This window comes from Myotis nattereri, assembly GCF_964212035.1.
Source record: "Myotis nattereri genome assembly, chromosome: 4".
Taxonomy (NCBI): domain Eukaryota; kingdom Metazoa; phylum Chordata; class Mammalia; order Chiroptera; family Vespertilionidae; genus Myotis; species Myotis nattereri.
The window spans coordinates 41981837-42007267 of NC_138079.1; the positions used below are offsets into that span (position 1 = coordinate 41981837).

The 25431-nt window shown below is 34.4% G+C and overlaps 1 protein-coding gene across 3 annotated transcripts in view; it reads right to left on the minus strand.

Moving 5' to 3' along the window:
• AP3B1 (adaptor related protein complex 3 subunit beta 1) overlaps window positions 1-25431 on the minus strand; it is a gene marked incomplete at its 3' end in the record, with an annotated part of 192857 nt that overhangs the window by 102063 nt on the left and 65363 nt on the right. For all 3 annotated transcript variants that reach the window (XR_013995856.1, XM_081088790.1, XM_081088791.1), the window contains exons 9-15: window positions 24847-24944; window positions 24112-24166; window positions 23952-24023; window positions 21838-21900; window positions 20242-20374; window positions 14398-14507; window positions 4709-4885 (exon numbers count right to left, since the gene is read on the minus strand). Coding sequence is in view for 2 of the 3 variants with exons in the window: in XM_081088790.1 (XP_080944916.1) it covers window positions 4709-4885; window positions 14398-14507; window positions 20242-20374; window positions 21838-21900; window positions 23952-24023; window positions 24112-24166; window positions 24847-24944 (708 nt within the window). The remainder of the gene's footprint in view (window positions 1-4708; window positions 4886-14397; window positions 14508-20241; window positions 20375-21837; window positions 21901-23951; window positions 24024-24111; window positions 24167-24846; window positions 24945-25431) is intronic.

The window sequence follows — 25431 nt, forward strand, 5'->3', positions numbered from 1 at the left end:
TTTATAATGAAGCATTGAAAACAAGCAGAATAATTACCCACTGTACAATCATTTACTTTAATCACTTTCTTAGCTGTATCTGCCTCTAATACTAAGTTATTGGTATTTCTATGAAGAATGTGTTTTCGTAAGGTCTTATTATTTTGAAGTTTTTTAAATAAAAATAAGGTTACCTACAATCTTCAAAACTGAATTTTATGATCAATAATTGTGACACTGTTGACATTTTGAAGTTAATCTTCTCTATAAACCATAATATTTTTATTGGAGAAAACACCCTTTTTATTGTATTAGATAGTCTGATAAGTGCAGAGAAATTCTGTTGAATGAAGGATATTATATTAAAATGTGTAAATATTTCAAACCCAGATATTTAGCTTTTCCCCCTCCAGTCAATAAAACTTTTCTTTATAAGACAAAAAAATCACCAAATTTAGATACTACAAAATCAACTGCCTTCTAAATGTCATTTCACTTTAATACAAAATATAAATTTATCTAATTAAAAACAGAAGCTCCATCAAAAGTCTTCACAATCGTTGAGATATTGTAAATGACACAACTTCTAAAATAAATCTTGAACTCTTAGGACTTAATTTTTCAGTTCTTCCCTTGTTTTTATAGAGATAAATTTCAATGTCTTCTTGTTTGCAAGATTTGTTTCCAAGAATTGCTATTTGCTAAAATTGGCAAAAGCTGAAGATTTTGACACTGTATTTGGTGAATACTTTAAAGATTTCCAAATGATTCTGAATAAAGATCTAACCAATATAAGTATAAGTTTCTTTACTCCCTTCCACTCTATCCCCCCAACAAAAGCCAATATAAGACACTTAGGTCAATTTACAAAGCAGTTTTTCACAAAATCACATTTCTAAAATGCCACTGGTATCATGCAGCAAAGAGAGTTGCACATCAGAGTATGTGTTGTCATCTGAAATATGTTCAACATTATACAACAACCTGATGCACAAAATTCGTTCAAGGGGCTTGGGCCTCACGGCCCCAGCTGCCTCGTGGCCCTGGCTGCTTCGTGGCCCCTCGAGGCCCCATCCACTGGTTGTTCCAGAAGGTCATTCCGCCATCAGGTCTAACTAGCATATTAGCTCTTTATTATATAGTATCAGCTTCATTATAATAACTCTATAGTTCAGTGAAACTGTACATATCAAATACAAATAAATTTGACCATTAGTTTTACTTCAATTGGCAGAACAAGCAGATTTTGTTTGCATCCACCACAACCAATTCCTCAAATATCTCTGCTCTAGTTTTCGCAATAGAAACAATGATTTTACCATGACAATATCTTTTTGGCAAAAACAAGTAATTTTACTTTCCATGTTGGGCTTTTAAATTTACAGAAACATTTACAGCATTTCTGACAGAATAAACTTCCAAAAGCTTTACTATGATTCCTTTTATTGTACTGGCAGAACAAATTTATAAAAGCTTTGAGTAAAAAAAATAGAACTATTATTGGAATTAATTGATTTTCTATTTTAAAAGCAGCACTGTTTAGGGTCCTATTTCTGCTAATGGAATAAAAACTTAACAGTTATTGCTTCATTTTTCATATGTGCAAAAGAAAACTTGAAATAAAAATTGAACAAAATTAATTTTTAAAAAGTTATTTGATCTAAATGAGATCATGTTTCATAAAGACATATGTAAACATCTTTTGCACCTAAATATATTTGTCATTTTGAGACACAATCTTTTTCAAATAACTCCTAACTTTTCAAATAGATGCTGATACTTTTTTAGCAGATTTGTCATGTCTTTTGATTAGTGTGTGGTAAGCGATATCACTATAATTATCATGGCGGATGGTAAATGTTAATAAACATTTTGAGCATATTAAATATTGAGAGAGAAATTCAGTACTTCATTCTTCAACACATATACATTAATTTTTAAAAATTCATTGTTGCTGGGTTTATAACAACAACAAAAAAACTGCCAAAATATAAACTAAATAGGTTTTAGATTTATGCTACACAACAAATGACAAAACTACAATAGCAAGAGGGCTCTGTCCACTCTCTTTAATGATCTATAGCAGGACTATTCTGTCACTCTCCTGTACATATTTCACCAAACCCAAACTCTAACTTCCCGTGTTTTTCTCTGATTCCATCGGCTGACAGCTGGGAATCGCATGCTTCACACAGGCCATGGCAGAACTTTAGTATATCAAGGTGCCTGCAGGTGAGCGCACTTACACACTTATTTCACCAGCACTAGAAAAGCAAAGGACTTAGCTTTTCCTCCTTGCCTTGTCAGGGCACACTTCATTTTATTAGCACACATTCTGCATGCTGCTCTATAAGGGAGAAGTTAGTTATGGTGTTTCTCAAAAAGGTTGAAAAAAGAAAGATGAAGTCTTTCCAATGTAGATTTTACGTACTAACATGAAATCTCTTCACTACACTTGTATCTTATATGCTACTAGATTAAAAAAAACCATGGTAGACGATATAAGTACAATGTGGAAGTCTACAACTTACTGTCTTTTTAATACACACACACACACACACTAGAAGCCTGTTGCATGAAGATTCGCGCAATAGGCCTTCTTTCCCCTGGCTGAAGGCACCGGTTTTCCTCCAGCACCCGGGACCCAGGCCTTTGGTCCGGCCACAGCAGAGAAGCCTCTTCAGTCTTCAGTCTTCACTCTGGCTGGAGCCTTCAGCCTTCACTCTGTGCCTGCGTATGCAAATTAACCGCCATCTTTGTTGGGTTTATTTGCATGGTCTCTGATTGGCTGGTGGGAGTAGTGAGTGACACTAATTTGCACATTTCTCTTTTATTAGTGTAGATTATATATATATATATATATATATATATATACATACATACATATATATATATATATATATATATATATACATATATATTTCAGAGAGGAAGGGAAATTCTCAGAGACAAAGAGATGGAAACATCAATGATGAGAGAGAATCATTGATCAGCTGCCTCATGCACAACCCCCACCGGGAACCGAGGCCAAAACCCAGGCATGTGCCCTGACCTCCTGGTTCATAAGTTAATGTTCAACCGTGTCCCACACTGGCCAGGCTAACTTAGATAACTTTAGAGTAGCCAAACCAGACATAAAGTCATTATAATCATAATATTCTAGGTATTATACTAACTTTCCCAATATTGTATGATTTTAGTGAACACGAGTATAAGGCTAAAACAATGTTTTTACTTTATACTAGTAGCCCATCGTGCGATATCGCGTGCAGTAGGCCACCCGCTGCTTCTGTGGGAGCCAGCAGGAACCACAGCGCGCCGTGGGAGCCATGCTGCTTCCACGGGAGCCGTGCAGCTTCCGCAGGAGCCGGGAGGGAGCTGTGCCGCTTCCGCACGAGGTGAGAGGGAGCCACGCTGCTTCCACCAGAGGCGGGCCCGCCGTGTCCTCTCCCGGCCTGTGCTCAGCTGCAGAGGCTGCGGGCCAGCCCCCCGTCCCTGTCATGGCAGCTTGCCGGCCCTGTCTCTGTCTCCGTCTCTGCTCCAAGCCTCACCTGTGCACACAACCTCCTCCTGTCTGGTTGTGACCCATTACGGTGTCCTGGCCTAATTTGCGTATTTCCTCTTTTTATATATCTACAGATTGGTATTTACTTACCAATATATAAGAAACTCAACAGTAAACATAGATTTCCTTTCTTTTATTGTTTTTGAAAAGTAACTCAGTGCACAAAGAAATCTATGTGACATTTGGAAATTATTAACTGATTCATTTCAAAGATTGACTTAAATGCAAAGATAAAATCTAAGTCATGGAAATATACTCAGAATATCTGTAATTATTTGGTCATAAATCTTGTACACCAATCAGCAAAAGCAACTATAACAAAAGTCATATCATAAGTGGGGATAAATTTGAGGAGTCAACCTGAAAATTCTGAATGGCCAACATCAGGTTACTAGAGAGTGAGTATGGGTAGGCAGAGAAGGCAGAAAGAGAGGGAGACGATTGAGAGACACACAGCAAATACAAAAAGAGAGAAAGATGAACACTGATGGAGAGGCAGGAGAGAATGACAGACACAGACATGCAAGAGGCAAACTACTGAAGTGTTTCTTTCACATCGATAGTTCTCTCTGTCTTTCCCTGTCTCTTCCACTCTCTCTAAAAATCAATGGAAAAAATATCCTCTGGTGAAGATTAAAAAATATAATATAAATTAATTAATTAATTAAAATACTTACTGGTTTCCCCTGTACCTGTAGGACAAGGTCCACAGTATTTGCCACTCCAAGTCCTGGCCTGGCCTAGCTCTCCAGACCACTTTAAGTATGCTGAAAGCACCAAGCTGTTTCATGACTGACCCGCTGCTCTCCTCTTTCCTTCTTCTGTACAGGAAACCACTCCTTAGAAGTCCATAGTCAGGAGTCTTATCCTTTATGAAACTTTCTCTGACCTCTCTCCTCCTACTGCAGGCTTTCAATAACTTTCTCCTCTGCAGTTCCACTGTATCTCAGTATTTCTATTATAGCACTTACCAAATACTCTTTCATTTTTTTATGTTTTTCTCCCCTAGTAGACTAGAATATCATATCTTTGCACAACTACCATCTATTGAAGAACCTTAAAGAAACAGGCACCTAGTAACTGTTAGACTAATGTATGAACAGACTTTAGCTGCTTCATCAGAGTAAAGAAGAAAGTAGGTAGAAGTAAGGATTAGCCTCTTACCTGTTTGGAGTTGGTTAAATACAATTTTGCTCCCAAATTTAAAATCTGCAGTTTTACAAGATCATCTTCATTTGTAAAGCTTTTAGCCATCTTCCTTAAAACATCAGGGGCAATTATAGGAACTCGCTCACAGTTTTCTCCAATTAGCCAAAGAATACTTGCTCTAGCCACAGGGACCTAATGTTAGAAGCAGACAATATGGTTACAAATAAGATAACAATGCTCTCCTTAATATTAACATAGAAAAGTCTTTAAATATTACCAAGGTGTTACATCTATCAATTCATTTAATGTATATCCAGGAAGTGCTCTTATATTTATGGATTTTCTTTAGTTATCAAAAAATAAACACACAGAAAATCACACAACTGATTTCGGGATAATGTTTTAGAAAAGATTCATACAGGAAAAATCATTGGTCTACAATCTTGATTCTATCAGAGATCGGTGAATTCTTGGGCTGAATCTGGCTGGCCATGCCCATTTGTTTATGTATTATTATTGCTGATTTATTCAACAAAGTCCATAAGAATAGCAGTTTACAGAAAAAGTTTGCGGACCTCTGCTCTAGGGCACTTGATGCCCATAAAAATCATCTAGGGTTCCTACTAAAACTGCAGGGCTCTGGTATCGCTCCAACATAGTTCTGTGGTGGGGCCCAGGAATTCACATTTTTATGAAGCATCACGGATGATTCCTGAGACAGGTGGTCTGTCTGCAAACCATGTTTTGAGAGTCACGGATAATATAGAAAAAAGAGTAGATCCACTACAGGATTGATTCCAACTGTTATATCCTCTATCTACAGCACTGGGAATATATAAAACTCATAAGATCATCAAGATTTGGCTTACAAAATCATTAAACCTGGTCTATTATTTGGTCACCAACAAAATAAATAGGGATAACATAAATTTGTACAATAATGCATTTTGGCATTAAATATTTTTAATGAAATTTTTAAAAATAATGTACATAATTTGTTTCTTAAAAATTACTGCTTTGTTACAAATTGGAAACCTTCCATCAACACCATTAAGACCATCATTTCAGAGTATGTACATTAGTTTTATTTCTATCTGTTTACTTGCATTATCCCCTATTCCAAAAGGAATTTGAACAGGTGTGTAAATTAGTTTCTGTGAACATTTTCACCTAGTATGGAAAATTTGCTTTTTATAAGAAATGAAAAGCCAATAAGTATCATTAAGAGATAGCATCACAATAATAGATAACATTCCTTTTAAGAAGTCCTTTTCCAATTCCTCAAATAAAGCCCTACTATTTTCATTACAGTTTCACAACTGCACATATAACTGTTAAAGAAGAAAGTGAGAATAAGGACCTTTGCCCAGCTAAAATTTTATCACAATATCCACCATCTCAAATTATTTCAAAATACCCATTTTATGAAATAACATAAAATTATTAAATAGCCCTAAGTTGGTCTTTCACCAGAATGAGAATGAGGTAATCAAAAAGGCTTTAAAATAAAAATATGTATTTTCAAATAGTATAACAGCATCATCTTAAAATTAATATTAGAATAAGTTTAGTAAGCAAGAAATCAGCATACTTATGCAATTAAGTTTAAGTATTAAGTATAAGTAATAAGTACAGTATTAAATGCTATTGTAAATCCATTTATGCAGTATGATAAAACTGATATCCTTACTGTGTGTATACTAATTTCTAGAAAGAAAGGGATTATTTCTCCTGTTCCAAAGGTTACACTGCATTACAACCTTACTCCCAAACTATTATTTTAAATTGGGCTACAGAATAATATAATTGAGTGGTACATTAAACTTTCTGGTATGAAGCAATTCAGGTTGCCTGCCATAGTGAAAAGTACCTCTAAATAAGAATATATGGGCAACTTCAGATTTCAGTTATGCTAGGTTTGTTTTTCTTAAATATTTTATTACATATTGCTGGTGTAAAAGAATTTTATGACATATAACAATCTATTATTCCACTTTAAGATATTTTCTTCTGGTAACACACTTATAATTCTTTTCTGCAATTAAAAAGGCAGTCCCAAAAAGTTTTAAGAAATTGTTTCTATTCCTATTCATTAATAAACTAAGATTATTATTGTTATTTTAAATCCTCACCTGAGGATGTGTTTTTATTGATATTTTTGAGAGAGAAAGGAAAAGAGAGCGAGAGAGGGAAACACTGACATGAGAGAAAAACATCTATCGGTTGCCTCCCATATGTGCCCCAACTAAAGATTGAACCTGCAACCGTGGTTTGACCAGGAATCAAACCCGCAGCTTTTTGTTGTACAGGATGATGCTCCAAACAACTGAGAGACCAGCCAGTGCATCTATTCCTATTCATTAATATGCTAAGATTAAAATAACAATATGTGCAGGAGGCAGGTGATTGACTTCTCTCTCTCATCAATGTCTCTCTCTACCTCTCCCTTCCTCTCTAAAATCAATAAAAAGATATTTTTAAAAATAACAAAAAACCCTTATAATACATACATTTAAAACACAACTTGTTGAAAACATTAAAAATCAATAAATTCTCATGCTCACAATGAAAATCTGAAGGTAGTGGTTGTGGTTTGGGGGAGGGTGGGTGCAGAATAATATTCAGAGGTAATAAAACTAAGTAAACACTTTGATAACTTAGAAAACTTCTCCATGATAAGAAATATCAATATCAATATGCCAAACTTTCAGTGATGGCATTTTGTTAAAAAGCTTAGAAAATTGGCAAATCCAATGTTTCTGTGCATGTGGAAGGAATCAGAATCCTAAGATTTTCAGATTTCAGCCCTCTTTCTCTCCCAATTAAGTATAGTAATCTCACTTGTATACCACTGACACTGATACTATGACTCCATGGCCACTATATTCAAAGATTTGAAGCAAGTGACAAAAGAGCAAGTAAGAAAATTAACCACTTTTTGTTCGCCGTGATCTTTTCAACTACAGAATATATAGAAACACTGAATTAAAACCAAACTAATAGCACACATGTATGTAGATGATATAATACTTTCATTAGGAACCTCTGCTTTTCAATATTTTCAAGGACAAACCAGATTGTAAATGACTTTGCCTGATTCTTTATTCTAAATGCCTGGAGCATGTGGTTAAGTGCACTTTTTAAACCTTCAACCAGAAGGCAGTTTCCACTGCCATTTTAACCCATTAACTTGGCTGGAAAGCAAATAATGATTCCTAGCTCACCACAGCAGTTAAGAAAGACATCTAGAAAGATTTTACAGATCACTCTGTAAGCAGTTCAATTTAAAAGCTATTGTGTTTCCACACCAGCCCACTGTACAGTGCAACAGTTTAAAATAAATCCTGCAAAAACATCAATTTTATTTATTTAAATTTATCTAAGGCAAAAATCAATAGATATCTAAATAAACTGCATACAAACAGCAAATCAGATCCAAAATTCTATATCTGGACTCAGTATGTATTAAAATTTAAGTCTAAATTAAGCTGGGGTTAACTTGCAAAATGGCAGGAATTCAGGGAGGCACCTTGACAAGAAGTACAGAAAGTACAAAAAACATCTTTCAACTGTTCTTTTATGACATGAAACCCTTGTCTGTCCCATTAAACATTATGTGAAGTCCTGTTAGAACAATCCTCTGGTAGTATGCATTTTATTCTGGAAGAACTTTGCTCCCAAAGCAGTATTTACTACAAGTGAAAGATACTCCAAAGGATAAAATATTCACAATAAGAACACATAAGCTGACTGCACTATCAACATACATCTATTCAGTTAAAATAAAATTTAAAAGTAGGATTAATTTAAATTTTAGTGTTTACATTTTCAGCTATGTTACTTACTAGATAACAAATGGAATGAAAAGTTTTGAATACAGTAAAATCTATGTTCCCTTTAAAAAAAAAATTACACAGCTAATATCTATTGACCTCTTACCATGTACCTGGCACTGTTTTTACGTACTTCACCTGTTTTTCTCAATCAGTTATTACAAAAATCCTAGGAAGTAAGCTCTACCATTATCCCTACTTGATATATGAGGAAACCGGGCACAAGGGGGTTAAGAACTTGCCCAACATCTCATAGCTTGTGATAGAACTCAGACTGAAATTCCAAGTCTGAATCCAGAGTTCACCAAGGTAACTGGGCAGACAAAAAAGAGTGTGCTACACAGGAAAAATACGAGCCAGCAAGGCAAGACGACCGGTTCCTGCTCCCAGACTAATTGTGTATATTACTAGAGGCCTGGTGCACAAAATTCGTGCATGAGTGGGGGTCCCCTCAGCCCAGCCTGCACCCTCTCCAATCCTGAGGATCAGGCTTAAACTGGCAGTCGGACATCCCTCTCATAATCCGGGACCGCTGGCTCCTAACTGCTCACCTGCCTGCCTGCCTGATCTCCCCTACTGGCCCCCGTGCCAGCCTGATCACCTCTAACCACCTCTGCCTACTGGCCTGGTTGCCCCCAACTGCACCCCCCCGCCGACCTGGTCGCCCCTAACTGCCACCCCTGCCGGCCTGGTTGCCCCCAGCAACCCCCTCTGCTGGCCTGGTCATCCCTAACTGCCCCCCTGCCAGCCTGGTCACCCCTAACTGCCCCCACTACTGGCCTGGTCACCCCCAACTGCCCACCCCTGCTGGCCTGGTTGTCCCCAACTGCCCCTCCTGCTGGCCTAGTCGCTCCTCACTGCCACTCTCTGTAGACTTGTTCACCCCTCACTGCCCCCCCCCCCCCCCGCCGGCCTGGTTGCCTCACGCAGCCTGCTGGTTGGTTGGTTGGTCGCCCCTCACTGCCCCCCCCTGCCAGCCTGGTCGCCCCACACAGCCTGTTCAATCGTCTGTTCGGTTGCGATGGCCCCTGGCTCTTTATATATGAAAATTTCACTTCAGTGGGTCTAGTTCAGTGGTTCCCAAACTTATTTGGCCTACTGCCCTCTTTCCAGAAAAAATATTACTCAGCACCCCCTGGAAATTAATTTTTTTAAAAATTTTAATAGCAATTAAACAGAAAGATGTATGTATTAATGTTTCTACCTTTTTCGTAAAATATAGTAAAGAAAGGTGTAAATTAGAAACATTGAAGTTTGAAATTATGAAACTATTTATTAAACTCAGAATAGAAAGGTAACACAAAAGAAGTTAAAACAAATGCACCTGTGGCCATCACCGCCCACCAGGGGGCGGTAGTGCCCACTTTGGGAATCACTGGTCTAGTTACTCATTAATCAAACCAAGGCTCACTCCTGTTCTTCCACCACTCTGTGCAATGGCTCTCTTATGGCCTTCTGCAGGTTCCCTACAGCCAAGGAGGGTCTAGGTCAATCTCTAGTCTACTCCTGTGCCCAACATGTTGGGGCCTTTTCCCACTACTGTTCAACTCTTGTTTTATGAATTAGTAAGGTGGCCAGGGTGGAAAGAGGTCTTTCTTCTCCTCCAATTCTGTTCCCCTCCTCCCAGAGGGGAGATGAGCCAGGAGTCACTAAAAACAAGCTCAATACTGTCCTCTGACTCTGGTCAGTTTGACTGTAAAACTACAGTGGTTTAAGATACTATTCTTAGATTTAGGGTGAAATAGGTAGAGAATCAGAAGAGCTCTCATTTAAAGCTCTGAGACTATGCCACTCATTTTAAAATCTCTTGCCCATAATTAAGAGTTATCCAGTATTTGATGAGATTAATAAAACCCTGCTTTCCTTTCCATGTGGCTATTGTCCTTATGTGAATAACTCTTGACTGATCAGAGATTGTGGAATTTCAATCACCCCTCTTTCCTGACATTAAAGCTGCTGTCTGCTAATCCCTCAGCACCTCCTTCTGGAGGGACTTGTGCCTCCAATTGTGTTAGGGTCTGCATCACAAACTGTCTTGCCTTGTCTCACTTCAAGAACTTCAGCTTCCTCAGATAATGTTAAGGAACAACACATAATCATCTTTTCATTTCCAAAAGTTCAAGTTTTTACTACAGAACTGCATATAGTTTTCTTTGTAATTATTTTAATCTCTCCTATATTACATTCCCAATTTGTCTATTTTTGCTTTCTCTCTTTACCTTTTCAGACTCAGGAAGGGTTTACTATTTTATTATCTTTCCAAAGGACCAAATTTAACATATATTTATCAATTTCAACTTTTTTTACATTCTATTTTACAAAATCAACTTTGATCTTAAATTTTATGCTTTGTTTCATGGGTGTGTTTTTTTCAAATTTGTATGGACAAATACAAATTCTTTTGTTTTTAATCTTTTTATTTTAAAAAATGGTAGCAGTTAGCCACATCCCACACATTTTGCAGTATGTTCTTTTTCTGTGTTTCATGGAGAGCTTGTATTTATTCTCTTAACTTTTCCTTTGTTCTAAAAGTGTATTTTCTTACTTCACATCTAGTCCGGTATGCTTTTAAATGATTTAATTCTAACTAAAACTTAAATCTTTTAAGTTTTCTTATGTCCAACTACACTCTTAAATTTTCTATGGATATACCTATAAAAGTGGGTATTATCTGTTCAAGAGATATAAGGTTTTAGCTAGACTTACTAAATCAAGCATTCAGTCTACTATTTAATTTCCCTATGTCCTTAAGTCTACATCTTCTTTAAAATCTCCTAGGTATATCTTATATGAGAGAACTATATTAAAGTCACCCACCAAAACTGTATTTTATATTTGTCCTTGTATTTCCTATAGACTTTTCCTTTATATATTTATGCAGTTGCCATTTTTTTGTTTGCAGATAGGTTTGTGCTTCTTCGTTTCTTTGTAAATTGACCTATTTTTCATTTTATGATGTTCCTTTTTATGTTGTTAAATGCTTTTAATTTTAAATCTCACTTCCTCATTTGTGTTCATTTAAATATCTCTTTCCCTATCTTATTTTCAACTCTCATCACTTCGATTGTATTATTTAATTATAAATGGAATGTAGCTAGCTTTTGTTTTTCACTCCAATTTGAAAGTCTGTTTTTTAATGAGAGAATTCACTCCATTCATAGTTAGGGTAGAATATATTTTACTTTTAAAAATTTATTACTTTAAAATATTTATTTTACATTATTGCTTTTTAAAATTTATCATTTTAAAAATTATTTTACAATTTTGTTTCCTTTTTTCCCTTTATGAATTTGGTATCTCCACCATATTTTTATATTCCACTAATAATTATCTTCTGACAAAAAAATAAAAACAAAAACAGGCTTTGCTATATTAGATCCATAAGAAAATATTTAATTGGGCAATATTCCAACCACTATTGTAGAGAAAGTTGAATAAAATGGCCTCATGTATGTATCTCTATTCTTTGTCTTTCTCTGTCTAGTATTCCACTATCTGGTTATTGGTTAGAAAAGTGATTCTTACTGAAGGATATACCACATCCCTAGAAGGTATCTAAATATATGTAGGAGTATTTGTGGTTGTTACAATGACTAAAAATGCTACTGTAATTTGATGCTTGGTATGCACGGCTGCTGGATGTCCATCTCAGTGGACTTGAGGAAAAAGGTGTACCCTCTCAGCTCTCATCAATAGACCACTGACAAATAATGTAAAACATCTGCTTCATAATTGGGCAAACATGGACCATGTCCATCTAATGTCCAAGTTGTCAATGATTTGGGGCAACAACAATAAAGTTCTGGCCAGGTCAGTAAGTAGGACAGTGAATTGAATACGAGAGAGAGAGAGAGAGAGAGAGAGAGCGAGAGAGAGAGAGACAATGACTAGAAATGGAAGAGACAGCATAATGTATTAGTTATAAAAGCAGACCTACTAGCTATGTGACCTTAGGCAAGTTACTCAACCTACGTGTGTCTCAGTTTTCTCTCATGTAAAATGGGAATTCTAATAGAATCCACCTTAAATAATTGTTATTAAAATTAATAATTTTTATGTTTAACATGCTTAGAATAGTACCTGGCATATGAACAGCATTATAGGAGTTCTGTTAAATATATAAGTAAAATACAAAAGGGGCCACGAAATCACTTACTAAATTTAAACTTCATTAAGTGTGTCTCCTTTAAAGACATTAAATATACTCATGATCATAATAACAGTTTACACTACACACTAAATGTTTCACACACATTGACTCATATTCTTCATAATAGGTCTGAAAGTTATTCGTATTACTGTTCCCATTTTACAGATGAAAAAAACTGGAGCATAGAAGTCAAATAACTTGCTTAAATTCACAAAGTTAGTAAAAGGTAGAGACTAAATTTGATCCCAAGCCATCCAGTTTTCCAATCCACTCTCTTAAGCCCTATACCTCACATATACAATCTTTATGAGAAGTCTTGACTTTGATCATTAATCAACAATAAGAGTGGATATGAGGACAAAGGAACTCTCTGGTGAGAGATGTGGTAGAAACTCAAATGATAAGTGACTCCAGTTGAGTCTGATTCTCAGCTTCAAGATAAATGTGTAATTGCCCTAAAGCTTTACTAACACCCTGAGGGAAGGGAAATTTTGCCATCAGACATTAAAAATTGGTAGGCTCCAAACCTTGCCATCCATTACCTTTCACTACAGAAATATAATCCCTCTGAATAGGCTAACAGTATAGATTACCCAATCTTTAAAGAAGGAAATTATATAGTCCCTTCCCAAAACACAACCCTTTCAGTTATAGAACATTAGTTGTCAAACTATAATATTCAAACAACAGGCAGAGTAAAAGGCAAACACAATGGAGAAGAATTTGAAAAAAATATCAGGTAAAAGCCACAGAGAGCGTGTTTTAAAAGGGAAGAAGTGGTCAGTAAAATCAAATGTGAACAAAAGATCAAGAAAGATATGGAAAGCAAATAATCTCCAGGATTTAATAAGAGGGAGATAGGGACCTTGGAAAAAGTAAGAATCAAAATCAGACTGTGATGTGTTGAAGAGTGTGAGGTGAGGAAATAAAATTATTTTCAGATAATTTTTTCCAAAACTTTAGTTTTAAAGGGAAGAGAATGAAATGAGACACAGATAATAACAGCTAACATGCAGTACTCCTATTATTCAGAGCTTTACACATCTATAATAATAAAAGCGTAATATGCTAATTAGAATGAACAGCCGAACGACCTTCTGGACGAAGCCAGGGCTGCGAGGGCCAAGCCCCTTGCAAGAATTTCATGCATCAGGCCTCCAGTATTAAGTAATGGAATACAACAATATAGGTTCTTCTACTATCACTATTGTGCAGATGGGAAAAGTGAAGCACAAAGATTTTAAGGTAAGGACATGGAACTGGTAAGTGATAGAACCAAGATTGATATTTTTTAATTTAATTTTTAAACATAATTTCAGATTTATAAAAAATTGGTAAGAAAAGTAAAAAGAACTTCTGAATACCCTTTACCCAGATTCCCCAAATGTTAACATGTTACTATATTTGTTCTAGCTTTCTCTCTACGTATACAAATACATTTCGGTTTCTGGATAGATAAAAATTGTAGACATGCCCTTTAATCTCAAAATACTTCAGTGTGAACTTCCTAATAAATGTTCTTGCATAACCACAGTAAAATTATTTAAAAATTAGGAAATTAAACAGTGAACCAGTACTATTATCTAATCTACAGATTTGATTGAGATTTTGCCAATTGTCCCTCTACAATCCTTTATAGCAAAAGAAAATCCCCATTTATTTTAACGAAACTATAATATACTGAGTAAAATTCAGTTTGTCCAGCAAAAATTGGTACTCACAGTGATACTGTCCAAGAGTTTGGCCATATGTTTAATAATTTCACCATGTTGTGCAGGTTGCATTTGCAGTAATTTCTTAATAACAACCACACTTTCAGCAACAACTATTTCTGAAAAAGAGATTATTCATATTAAACATGTATTATTCAATTCTAATTCAAATTAGTAAAATATTCTACATGTCTTAAATGACTAGGTGAAAACTACAACCATGCATGTACTTTGAAATTTTGGGGGTGAATATCCATCTTAAATAGAAGAGTATACTCTTTAATTTCTAACATGTTATCGTCTCCTGGTTTATGATATCCCTTTCTAACCTCTGCTTCTTTAAATCGTAAACATTTTATTTTTCAATTACAGCTGACATACAATATTATATTTGTTTCAGGTGTACAACATAGTGATTAGGCATTTACATACCTTACAAAGTGATCACCCTGGTAAGTCTAGTACCTATCTGACATTAGACATAGTTATTACAATATTCCCTATGTTGTACTTGATATCCCTGTGACTATTTTTATAACTCCAATTTGTATATTTTAATCCCTTCCTCCAATCCCCTTCCCATCTGGTGACCCTTTGTAGCTATGACTTTGTTTTTGTTTTATTTGTTCATTTAGTTTGTGTGTGCGTGTGTGTGTGTTTAAGATTTCACATGTAAGTGAAATCATATGGTATTTGTCTTTCTCTGTCTGACTTATTTCACTTGGCATAATATCCTCCAGATTAGGGGTGGAGAATGTCCAGTCCACGGGCCCTATAAGGCCCACAAAATCATTTGGTCTTGCTCTACCAAGGCATTAGGGGTGAGTTAATTAAAAGCTTTGCCAAATATAGGCTATTTTTTAAGTTGATAATTTTGTATGGCCGGTGAATGATGTTGTAAATATCCAAATGGCCCTTGGCAGAAAAAGGGTCCCCACCCCTGCTCTAAATCCAGCCATGTTGTCTTAAATGGTAAGATTTCATTCTTTTTTATGGTTGAGTGAATGAGACCTGGCCCTCATCAAACTTACACGCTAGTTGAAAACATTACATGGTTATGTAAGTAATTACTACACAAAGTAACATATGATCTAAGTGTGACTTTAAAGACTTCTTAGTATAAAAATTTTTAATTTTAAAATATATTATTGTAAAGTTAGCCTGAATAAGAAAAAATGTTTAATTGTAATTATACTCATGCAGAGGCAGGATTGGCTATAGTTGAAGTATATACTCGATATTATTTATTCTTTGATGCTGTATTAGTTCCCCATTGTTGTTATTACAGATTACCAGAAACTTAGTGGCTTAAAACAATACACATCTATAATAATAAAAGCATAATATGCTAATTAGACTGGACATCCTTCCATACGTCCTTCCAGATGACCTTCTGGATGAAGCCAGGTCTGCGAGGGAAGCCTGGGTCCCAGGTGCCTGCTGGCAGCTGGAGGGAAGCCCAGGTCCCAGGTGCCTGCCAGCAGTTGGAGGGAAGCCTGGGTCCCAGGTGCCAGAGGGAAGCCGGTGTTGGCAGCTGGGGGAAGGAAGGCCTACTCTTGCACGAATTTCATGCATCAGGCTTCTAGTTTATTATAACCTTACAATTCTGGAGCCAGAAGTTAACATGAGTTTTATGGGCTAAAATCAAGGTGTTGACAGGATTAAGTTCCATGGGAAAATCTGTTGCCTTTTCCAATTTCTAGAGGTTGTTGGCATTCCAAGTCCCCCTTCCAGTAGTGCCATCACTCCATCCTCTGTTTCTGACATCTGACTTTCTTGGCCTCCCTCTTTCCCTTAGAAAGGCCATTTGGATTACACTGGGTCCACTTGAATAATCTCCCCTTGGTAAGAATCTTAATCACATCAGCAAAGTCCTTTTTGCCATGTAAGGTAATATATTCATAGGTTCTGGGCATTAAGATCTGAACATCTTGGGGTACGGTGGTGCATTCTTCTTCTTACCCAGATGCCTTCTCATTCCCTCCATTTAATTCCACCCTACTTTTCCTTTATGCTACCTCCTGGACTTCAAAGACATCAGTACTGTGGTGGTACTCAACCAGAAGCACAAAATAATACTATGTTCTTGACCTTTCTTAGCTTCCCTCTTGTCCTCTACAGAACTTAATGGTCCTCATTCTAAGAAGTACAACCTACTGTTTCAAAATTTTTTCATATTATTATAGTAACTAGAGGCCGGGTGCACGAAATTCGTAAACAGGGGAGTCCCTCAGCCCGGCCTGCACCCTCTCGCAATCTGAGACCTTTTGGGGGATATCCAACTGCTGGTTTAGTCCCGATCCCACAGGAATCCCAGATCAGGCCTAAACCAGCAGTCGGACATCCCTCTCGCAATCCAGGACCACTGACTCATAACTGCTCACCTGCCTGCCTGATCGCCCCTAACCACTCACTGGGGGGCAGGGCCAGCCAGGGCAAGGGGCTGTGGTGTTCTGGTCTCTAGTCGTTCTAGTCGTTCCACTGTTTTGGTCACTGGGCTTTTATTATATGGGATAACACTTAACATGAGATCTACCCTCTTAGCTAAATTTCAAGTATACAATACATCAGTGTTGACTAGAGATACAATGTTGTACAGGAGATCTCCAAAGTTTATTCATCTAGTTTAACTGAAACTTTATGCTGACTGAACAGTAACTCCTCATTTCCTTTTTCCCCAGCCATTGGCAACTAACTTTTGCACTCTTTGATTCTATGAATTTGACTTTTTAATACTCCATACAAGTGAAATCATTTGGTATTTGTGTTTCTGTGACTGACTTATTTCACTCAGTAAAATGTCCTCAGGATTAGTACAGTCGTCTATTATCCTCATTTTACAAATGAGGAATCTGAAGCACAGAGAGATTGGGTAATTTATTCAAGTAACATTACCTATCAAACATAGATAGAAAGTCTAGTTCTTAATGTAAGGAGATGGCTGGCAACTAAGCAAGTTGTCAATATATGGAGATAATAACATACCAGGTACTCGTTTTATATTACTGCCTCCCTCCATTAGATTGTGAGCTCCACAATTGCAGGAACTTTTTATAGGCTGAGTAAGTACCTTATTCATCTATTAAACATTTACTAAATACTTCAACTGATTTAAGTCCTCAATTAATGCTCACTGAATTATATAAAATTTAAACAAACAAAATAATCTTACAGTACATGGAGGAAACATTATTCAGAGAGCGGATTTTGCTGATATGTTACTTAAAGTAAATTACCATAAGGAATTAAATTATCTTAAGCCAACTGAAATGCAGATTTCTTCTATAGATATTTTTAAATTTTGTCAAATTAATCTTCATGATATTGGAATATTTTAGGGCTAGTTTCATGTCTGCCTGGAAGGGATAAATTAACATTATCTATGCCAAGAAGGGATAAATTAACATTAAAAAAAGAAAAACCAAAAGACTACAGGTCTAATAAGAATATATTAAATACATGTAAAAACAATGAAGTCTAAATGCTGTCACTGAGGTTTTAAGATATAAAATCCAAAGAGATGATGATGTATTCATATTCATACTAACATAAAACCAAAGAATCACAAATCCTTAGAGTTTCAAAAGATCTTACAGATTTTAAAGAAATTAAAGCCTCCTTCATAGCATTTATTTCCAAAAGAAGACGTTTTAATAGGAATCGAAAGGGGCTCTGTTGTCAACATTGGCCATTTTAAAGTTTAAAATATTATTAATTTCTTTAATGATTTAATATAAATATTTTCATTTGTTTTACTGCTCACTTATACTGAGCCAGATCTCCAAACTACAAAAGTGTAGCACATATGATAAAGAGTTAAAGAATCAAGTATTACGGGCTAATAATGATTATGCAAACATAACTAGACAGTATTTAAGTTTCTTAATATAAAAACTATAGAAAAAAATCATGGTTCTAAAGAGAGAGTTTTGGTTTACCAAAAGCCTAAAAACATTAAAATATCAATGCTTTCATGATTAAATCCTCCTACTTTTAAGAGTGATTATAAATTATATTAGTCTCCCATTACCTATTTATAAAATAATCTATTCCTCCTTTAAAAGTGCTACAGGGTAGAATATTCATCTTTTAAATCAAAGTCAATAAAAATATTTTTTAAAATATATTTTATTGATTTTTTACAGAGAGGAAGGGAAAGGGATAGAGAGTTAAAAACATCGATGAGAAAGAAACATCAACCAGCTGCCTCCTGCACGCTTCCTACTGGGGATGTGCCCACAACCAAGGTACATGCCCTTGACCGCAATCGAACCTGGGACCCTTGAATTTGCAAGCTGACGCTCTATCCACTGAGCCAAACCGGTTAGGGCAATAAAAACATTTTTTGAGATATTAATGTGCAATAAGCTTAAGTAGAAAAATATACTTTTTCACAGCTTGAAAATTTCACAAGAGAAAAAAAGGTCAAAATATAAAATTGAAAAATCTTGAATATATTTTGTACTTAAAAAAACAAATTTGTGTTCTAACTAATTTGTGGTGCTTTACTGTATGCAATTAAATTTTAAAATAACAACTACCATGGTAAATCATGGTTTAAAAACTGTAATTTTAAATTTAACCCAAGAAGTATGTCTTATTTGATCAAATAGAAAGTCATTATTAAACATGTAAGAAAATAAAAACATGTTTTTGAACTCATATTTTAAAGTGTGATATAGGAATAGATAAAAAGGAAGTTATTAAAAGTAGAAAATAGATAAAAATGTATAGTTAGCATCCTATTTCCTCTAGTTACCTCCCACAGTCAATTTGTTTAAAGAATCTATAACCTGATAATTTATGTTGCCACAGTTATTTAGAGTTTTACTACTACATGTAGAAAAGTAGTCTATCAATAATAACATCTTGAATTTATAGGTAAAAGATTATAATTTTATGTTCACAATAAAAAACACTCTTATTTGGGGATGAATTTTGTTTCAAAAGATACATGTGAGAAAAAAGATAATTAGGAATAAAAGAGTAATTGTAGTGAAAAGTGACTTTTCAAATAAAATAATCAATTTGTTATGTTTAAACTATGGTTGCTATGTCATATATGCCTGTGTCTAGATATGACATAATTTAGAATCCCACAAATAATTTCAATGATTTTACATTAAAAATTATGCTTTTTAAAAAAAGAATCTCATTTTAATCAAATACATAATTATAATAAATGTCTTCTACATAAACTATTTTAAAGGTGACAGGTGACTCATTTTTCTCTCTCTCCACATGGCCTCATTTAATCTAAAGCCATACCATAGAAATAACTGACATTTCACCACAGAACAGTATCTAGATTATATATTTTACCTATCTAGTTTTACAAAATGTTTAGATATTGTAGGGCTTAAAAACATGAAACTGTTCCAACTGATGAGTTCTAAATCTAGGATTAATCTTGGATTTCTGGGGAAAAACTTTGATGGTAACACATTCAACATACTTTTTTGATCTAGTAACTTCTCCATGGCATAGAGTCATTTGCCTGCTTTTAGCACCCTCTGCAGGTGAACCAATATTATACATGGCCTACATGCCACTGAAAAGCAAAATAGAGCCTTTGAGACAGAGTACAATAAAGGTGATTAAATTGTGAAGAAATAAAAAAAAAATTATACTTTCTTAGTTCTGTTCAGGGAAGACAGATATTGTTTATAAGTTAATTACCCAATTTACTAAAAACAAACAACAACAAAAACAACTGTGTGTGTGTGTGTGTGTGTGTTTCAAAGATAAAATGCTACTCATCATTACCATGCTACTGACATATAGGAAAAAATAAAATGCAAGAATATTCAAATGATTAATTACTTGAAAAACAAAATGAAACTGTCAACTTACCATCTTTGTTGGACAGCAGACACACCAGGCCATTGAGACATGTGTCAGTGACTTCTAAGATGTTTGTTGCACATCTGCCTATAGTTTGAATAGTGGCTGCTGCAAATTGCTTATCCTGGCTTTTCACATAAGTCTAAAAATATTATTTCAATTAGTTTATACACTGGTACTATATCAAGTGAACAAAACAATGCCTTTCATATTGTTTTGTCAAAAATTGCAGCATACATAATCTCATCTATAAGTACAATGGGAGAACTAACTGATGACTTGGCTAAATTTAATTTCCTTTTTACTTAAAGAATGTGCCTATAAAAGAGGTACATTTTCAAGCCAGATTCATTCACTTGTGGCTACAGTGGCTTACGACTCCAAAACAGACAGTGGGGAGCGGAGATAGCAATAACCCAAAGATAGCAATTAGTTTAAGTGCAAGGCTGAAAGATAGGATGAGAACTCTCACTTTGGAGGTTTCAGTTCATTTAACCAGCAGCATCTGTGAATCTATGAAAAAAAGGGTTGATTTTTCAGAGACACTAAATCTAAAAATTGGGAGAAGAGGAAGAAAAAAACCAATATGCTTCCAAAAATATTTTACTTTTAAAATAGTTTCTGAATAGTAGTAACACCAAAATAGTTATAGTGAACAACATTTCAATAAAGACTATAAATACTCAGTTTACAATAAAACAAAATATCATACTTTTAATAAATAGATTTTCTTTAAAATAATTTTTAAAGATACATTGTAAATAAATATTTATACAAACTTAAAAATAAATAATTCAATTATTTAACAACAGGAAGTTAAGAGATTTTTACAAAATTTATGATAGCCCTAAAGAATTTCACTTGGTTAAACTTTCCTAATTTAAAAACTCAGTTTTTATTCTTTACAGAAATGAAAGCACTTTCAACATGCATATTTATATATATGATATATATAATAAATTTTAAAATCCAATATTCAACTGAAATCCCAAGCTCAAATGAGTTCATTCTGTAGATTTAACACTATGGTTATCTAACATGGAAAATAGAATACTTTTAAATGGTGCCTAAATGACAAATGGAGGAGAAAAATCTAAGTATATCTAAAAACTTACAAACTTAGTGAAAATGGTAGCAAAAACATGATTAATTGTTGAAGAAATAGATTAAAGAAATAAAAGTCTCTTAGTTCCACTTAGGAAAGATCAATTATATTTAAAAACTGTTACCCAGTTGGTTATCTAATTTCCTCAACTAAAAATAAGAGTCTTTAGAAAAATTCACTATTTTACTCAAAAAAATTATAAGTAAACATACCTATGAACATAACAAACACAAAAATAAGGTACAAAGATAAAAAATGATAAAATGGATACTGAAGTAATAATATATTAAACAATGGACCTTCTTAAACATCTGATATTATATCACCAATATTCTGAAACAGGTCCAATGTGTCACCTCTATACAACTAACTGCATAAAATTACCCCATCCCAAATGACTGTTTTATTTAAACAATTATATATTTCAAAGTTCAGAAAGATGTATATTTATATTTAACTTTAAACTGAACAAATGTTAAGAATTAGCACTGTATACAAACCTGAAATTCTCGAAGAAGAGTTGATATGTTGGCTTCATTTGCCAAGTTTGTCAAAATTTCAAGCTACAGTAGAAAAAAGAAGTAAACATTTTGAAACAAACTAAAAAGATGAATTTAATAGAGGCTAGGCATTTAATAGAAAGGTAATTTGTGTTTTTAAAAGAAGCCACAGCTACAAATGTTGTGAAGCATTACACCCTTCAAGTGAATTTTGTCTCCCTACATCTACATATAGAGAATAGATATTTACAGAGTGCTTAAAAAGTAATTACAAAAAAGAGAATCCAACATTTTCCCTAATTGTTTGTCCCAATTTTACAATTTATATCCAATTAACCTAAACAATTTAAGGTAGTTTGACTTCTTTTATTAAGAAAATTAGAAAACTACTGCCCTCCATGTAATACCTCTGTGTTCCAGATTAACTGTCTTACTGTTTCCTTCATCCTACCATCCCAAATTCTTAGACATTTTAATTATTCTGGATTTAGAGTTACAAGAAATATGCAATTAAAAGCCCATTTCCAATAAGCTCACTAAAAAGATGTTTTTACTCATAAAAAGTATCCAATTAATCTGAAGAAAAGCGTGAAAAAGGAAAAAAGCAACAGAGAACAAATGGGACAAAGAGAAAACACATAAGATATAGACATAAACACATTGATGTCAATAATAACATTAAAAGTAAATGGTCCAAGCATTACAATTAAAAGGCACAAATTTTAGAAGTTCTTTATATATTCTAAGTACCAGTCATTTTTCAGATATATGTATGGGTATATTTTCTCCCAGATTATGGCTAGACTTTTCATTTTATTTTGATGAGGTCATTTAATTTTTCTGTACAATTTAAAAAATAATCTCAACATATAAAAAAGGTAAAAATAACTATTTTTGATCTGAAATATTTGAGACCATAGTTGTCAATTTGATATTGCATTGTCCCCAAATACTATGCATATTTCCTACAAACAAGGACATGTCTTATAGGCCACAATACAACCAAGAAAATCAAGACATTTACACTGATACATCACATCAATGCAATTGTCACTCTCTAAGTTTCACCAATTATCTCAATAATGCAAAATAAAAATATCCAGTTCAATATAACACATTGTACTTGGATGTGTTTTAGATTTTCTTATGATTAAACTCAGTTTCCATGTGAATAACCAATAATTCTAATATTTACAGTCCACCCTTTCCGCATTGGTTTGTAATGTCTCCTCTATTACACAGTACACTTTCATATACACTGATCTATTTCCAGGTTTTAATTCTATTCCACTTCTTTTTCTGTTTTAATGTCACATTGTTTTAATCCATATAGTGCTATATCCAAACTACACTCTATACCAGTGATGGCGAACCTTTTGAGCTCAGGCGTGTCAGCATTTTTAAAAACCCTAACTTAACTCTGGTGCCGTGTCACATAGAGAAATTTTTTGATATTTGCAACCATAGCAAAACAAAGATTTATATTTTTGATATTTATTTTATATATTTAAATGCCATTTCACAAAGAAAAATCAACCAAAAAAATGAGTTCGCGTGTAACCCTCTGACACGTGCGTGTCATAGGTTCACCATCACTGCTCTATACTGTAGTTATCATTCCCTCAAAACAACTCTTATAATCCCTTGTGTTAGCATAAACTGTGCCCATCTCCTACTTGCAACTCTACAACCTCCCAATCAACCTACTAACCAACAACAAAATTCCCAAAAATGTTATTATTTTAAAATCCACTCAAACATCATCTTTTTCACAAGTCTTTTCTAAATCTTTCAGAGAAGAAGACTGTTTTTCACAGCACTCAATTAAACTCTCCATAATATCACATACTGTTAAAATTGTCTATTTACACATCTGTTTCATTCAGTATACTGTGAGTTATTCAGGGTGTGGGCAGCATGTTTTCACTTTGTATTATTAAGATGTAGCACAGTAACTAGTATATAATAATGTAGTTTAGAAAGTTTAAAGAAAATCCCTAAATGATCTGTTTTTTTAAAAAAAACATATTTCCATTTTACAGACGCTAGAAGCTATAACAGTATCTTCAAAGAAAACACATATTAGAATATCAGAAAAATAAGAGCATGCCTACCTTAAGTGTCTTGATCATAGTTGGATCAGTTGACCTAACGTAGAAACTCTTCAAATAAGGTTCAAACATACCCTAAATGACAAAAATAAATATATGAATACATTCAATGGTACTAATGCATTCATTTCTCTCTTAAATTATGTACTCACAATGTACATACCTTTCTTTGAATTGACATAGTTGCTATATTCTGTAGGACAATATACTGCACCTCCCTAGAAATTAAACAAGAATTTTCACTGGGTATTATTTCCAATGAAATATCTTTAAGTACATTAAAGAAAAGTAATTAGTGATAAGTTTCATATTAAATGGAACTCAAATATAATATTGAAAAGTTTTCAGTAAATTTTAGATATTTATGCCTTATTTTAAAGTACATTTCCCTAAAAACAATTAATAAGTTAGATTTGATTCATGATGAGTAAGAGTTAAAACCAATTTTATAATACTGTATTCCTAATATGTAAAGCCAATATTGTAGCTGCTCAGAACACATGCAAGGAAGTTATTCTTAGGCCTGATGAAACAAACATGACCGCAGAGTTCATATAAACTGATTCTGTCAATTTTGCCCAGAGAAACATCATAATGAGAGAATCATTGATCAGCTGCCTCCTGCATGTCCCCTACTTGGGATTGAGCCTGCATCCTGGGCATGCGCCCTTACCAGGAATTGAATCGTGACCTCCTGGTTCATAGGTCCACACTCAACCACCTAGCCACACCAGCCGGGCCAATAGATATTTTTAATTCCGTTGGGCTATTTGGGTTTAAGGTTTCAAAAATTCAATATTTATAATAAACTCTGAGATAAATGAAAGATACATTTTATTTGTTCAAATATTTCCTTTGAAGGAATACAAAAGAAAACGTACATAAAACCATGTCCTACCTACTGCTACGAAGTAAACGCACTAGTGATTTAGAAATAATGCCAGCTTCAGATTTTGGTGATATGTGCCAATACAGCTGAGCAACTGCCATAACCACCTAAAAAATAAAAGCATGAAAACAATCAGAACTATGAACACTGGAGCACACTACAGTTTCAATAACATTCTTACATATTATTGCCTTTAACTCCTACAAAATTCCTATGAAATACGATGAATATGTTACCTTTTGTAGCAGGTAATTAGTGTCCCCGCCCTAAAAATTCATGTCTACCCTCAAATGTTACCTTACCTGGAAATAAGGTCTTTGCAGATGTTATTAATGTAATGATCAGGATGAGATCATACTGAATTAGGGTGGGCCCTAAATCCAATGAAAGTGTCCTTATAAGAGACAGAAAAGGACACAGATACACAGAAAAGAAAGCAAATTGACAACGGAGGCAGATATAAATGGTAAAGTGATAAGCCATTCAAGGAATGCCAAGAAATGTTGGTAACCACCAGAAGCTAGCAAAAGGCAGTTTTCCCCTCAGAGCCTCTAAATTAACAGCATTTTTAATATTTTTAAAATTTATCTTTAT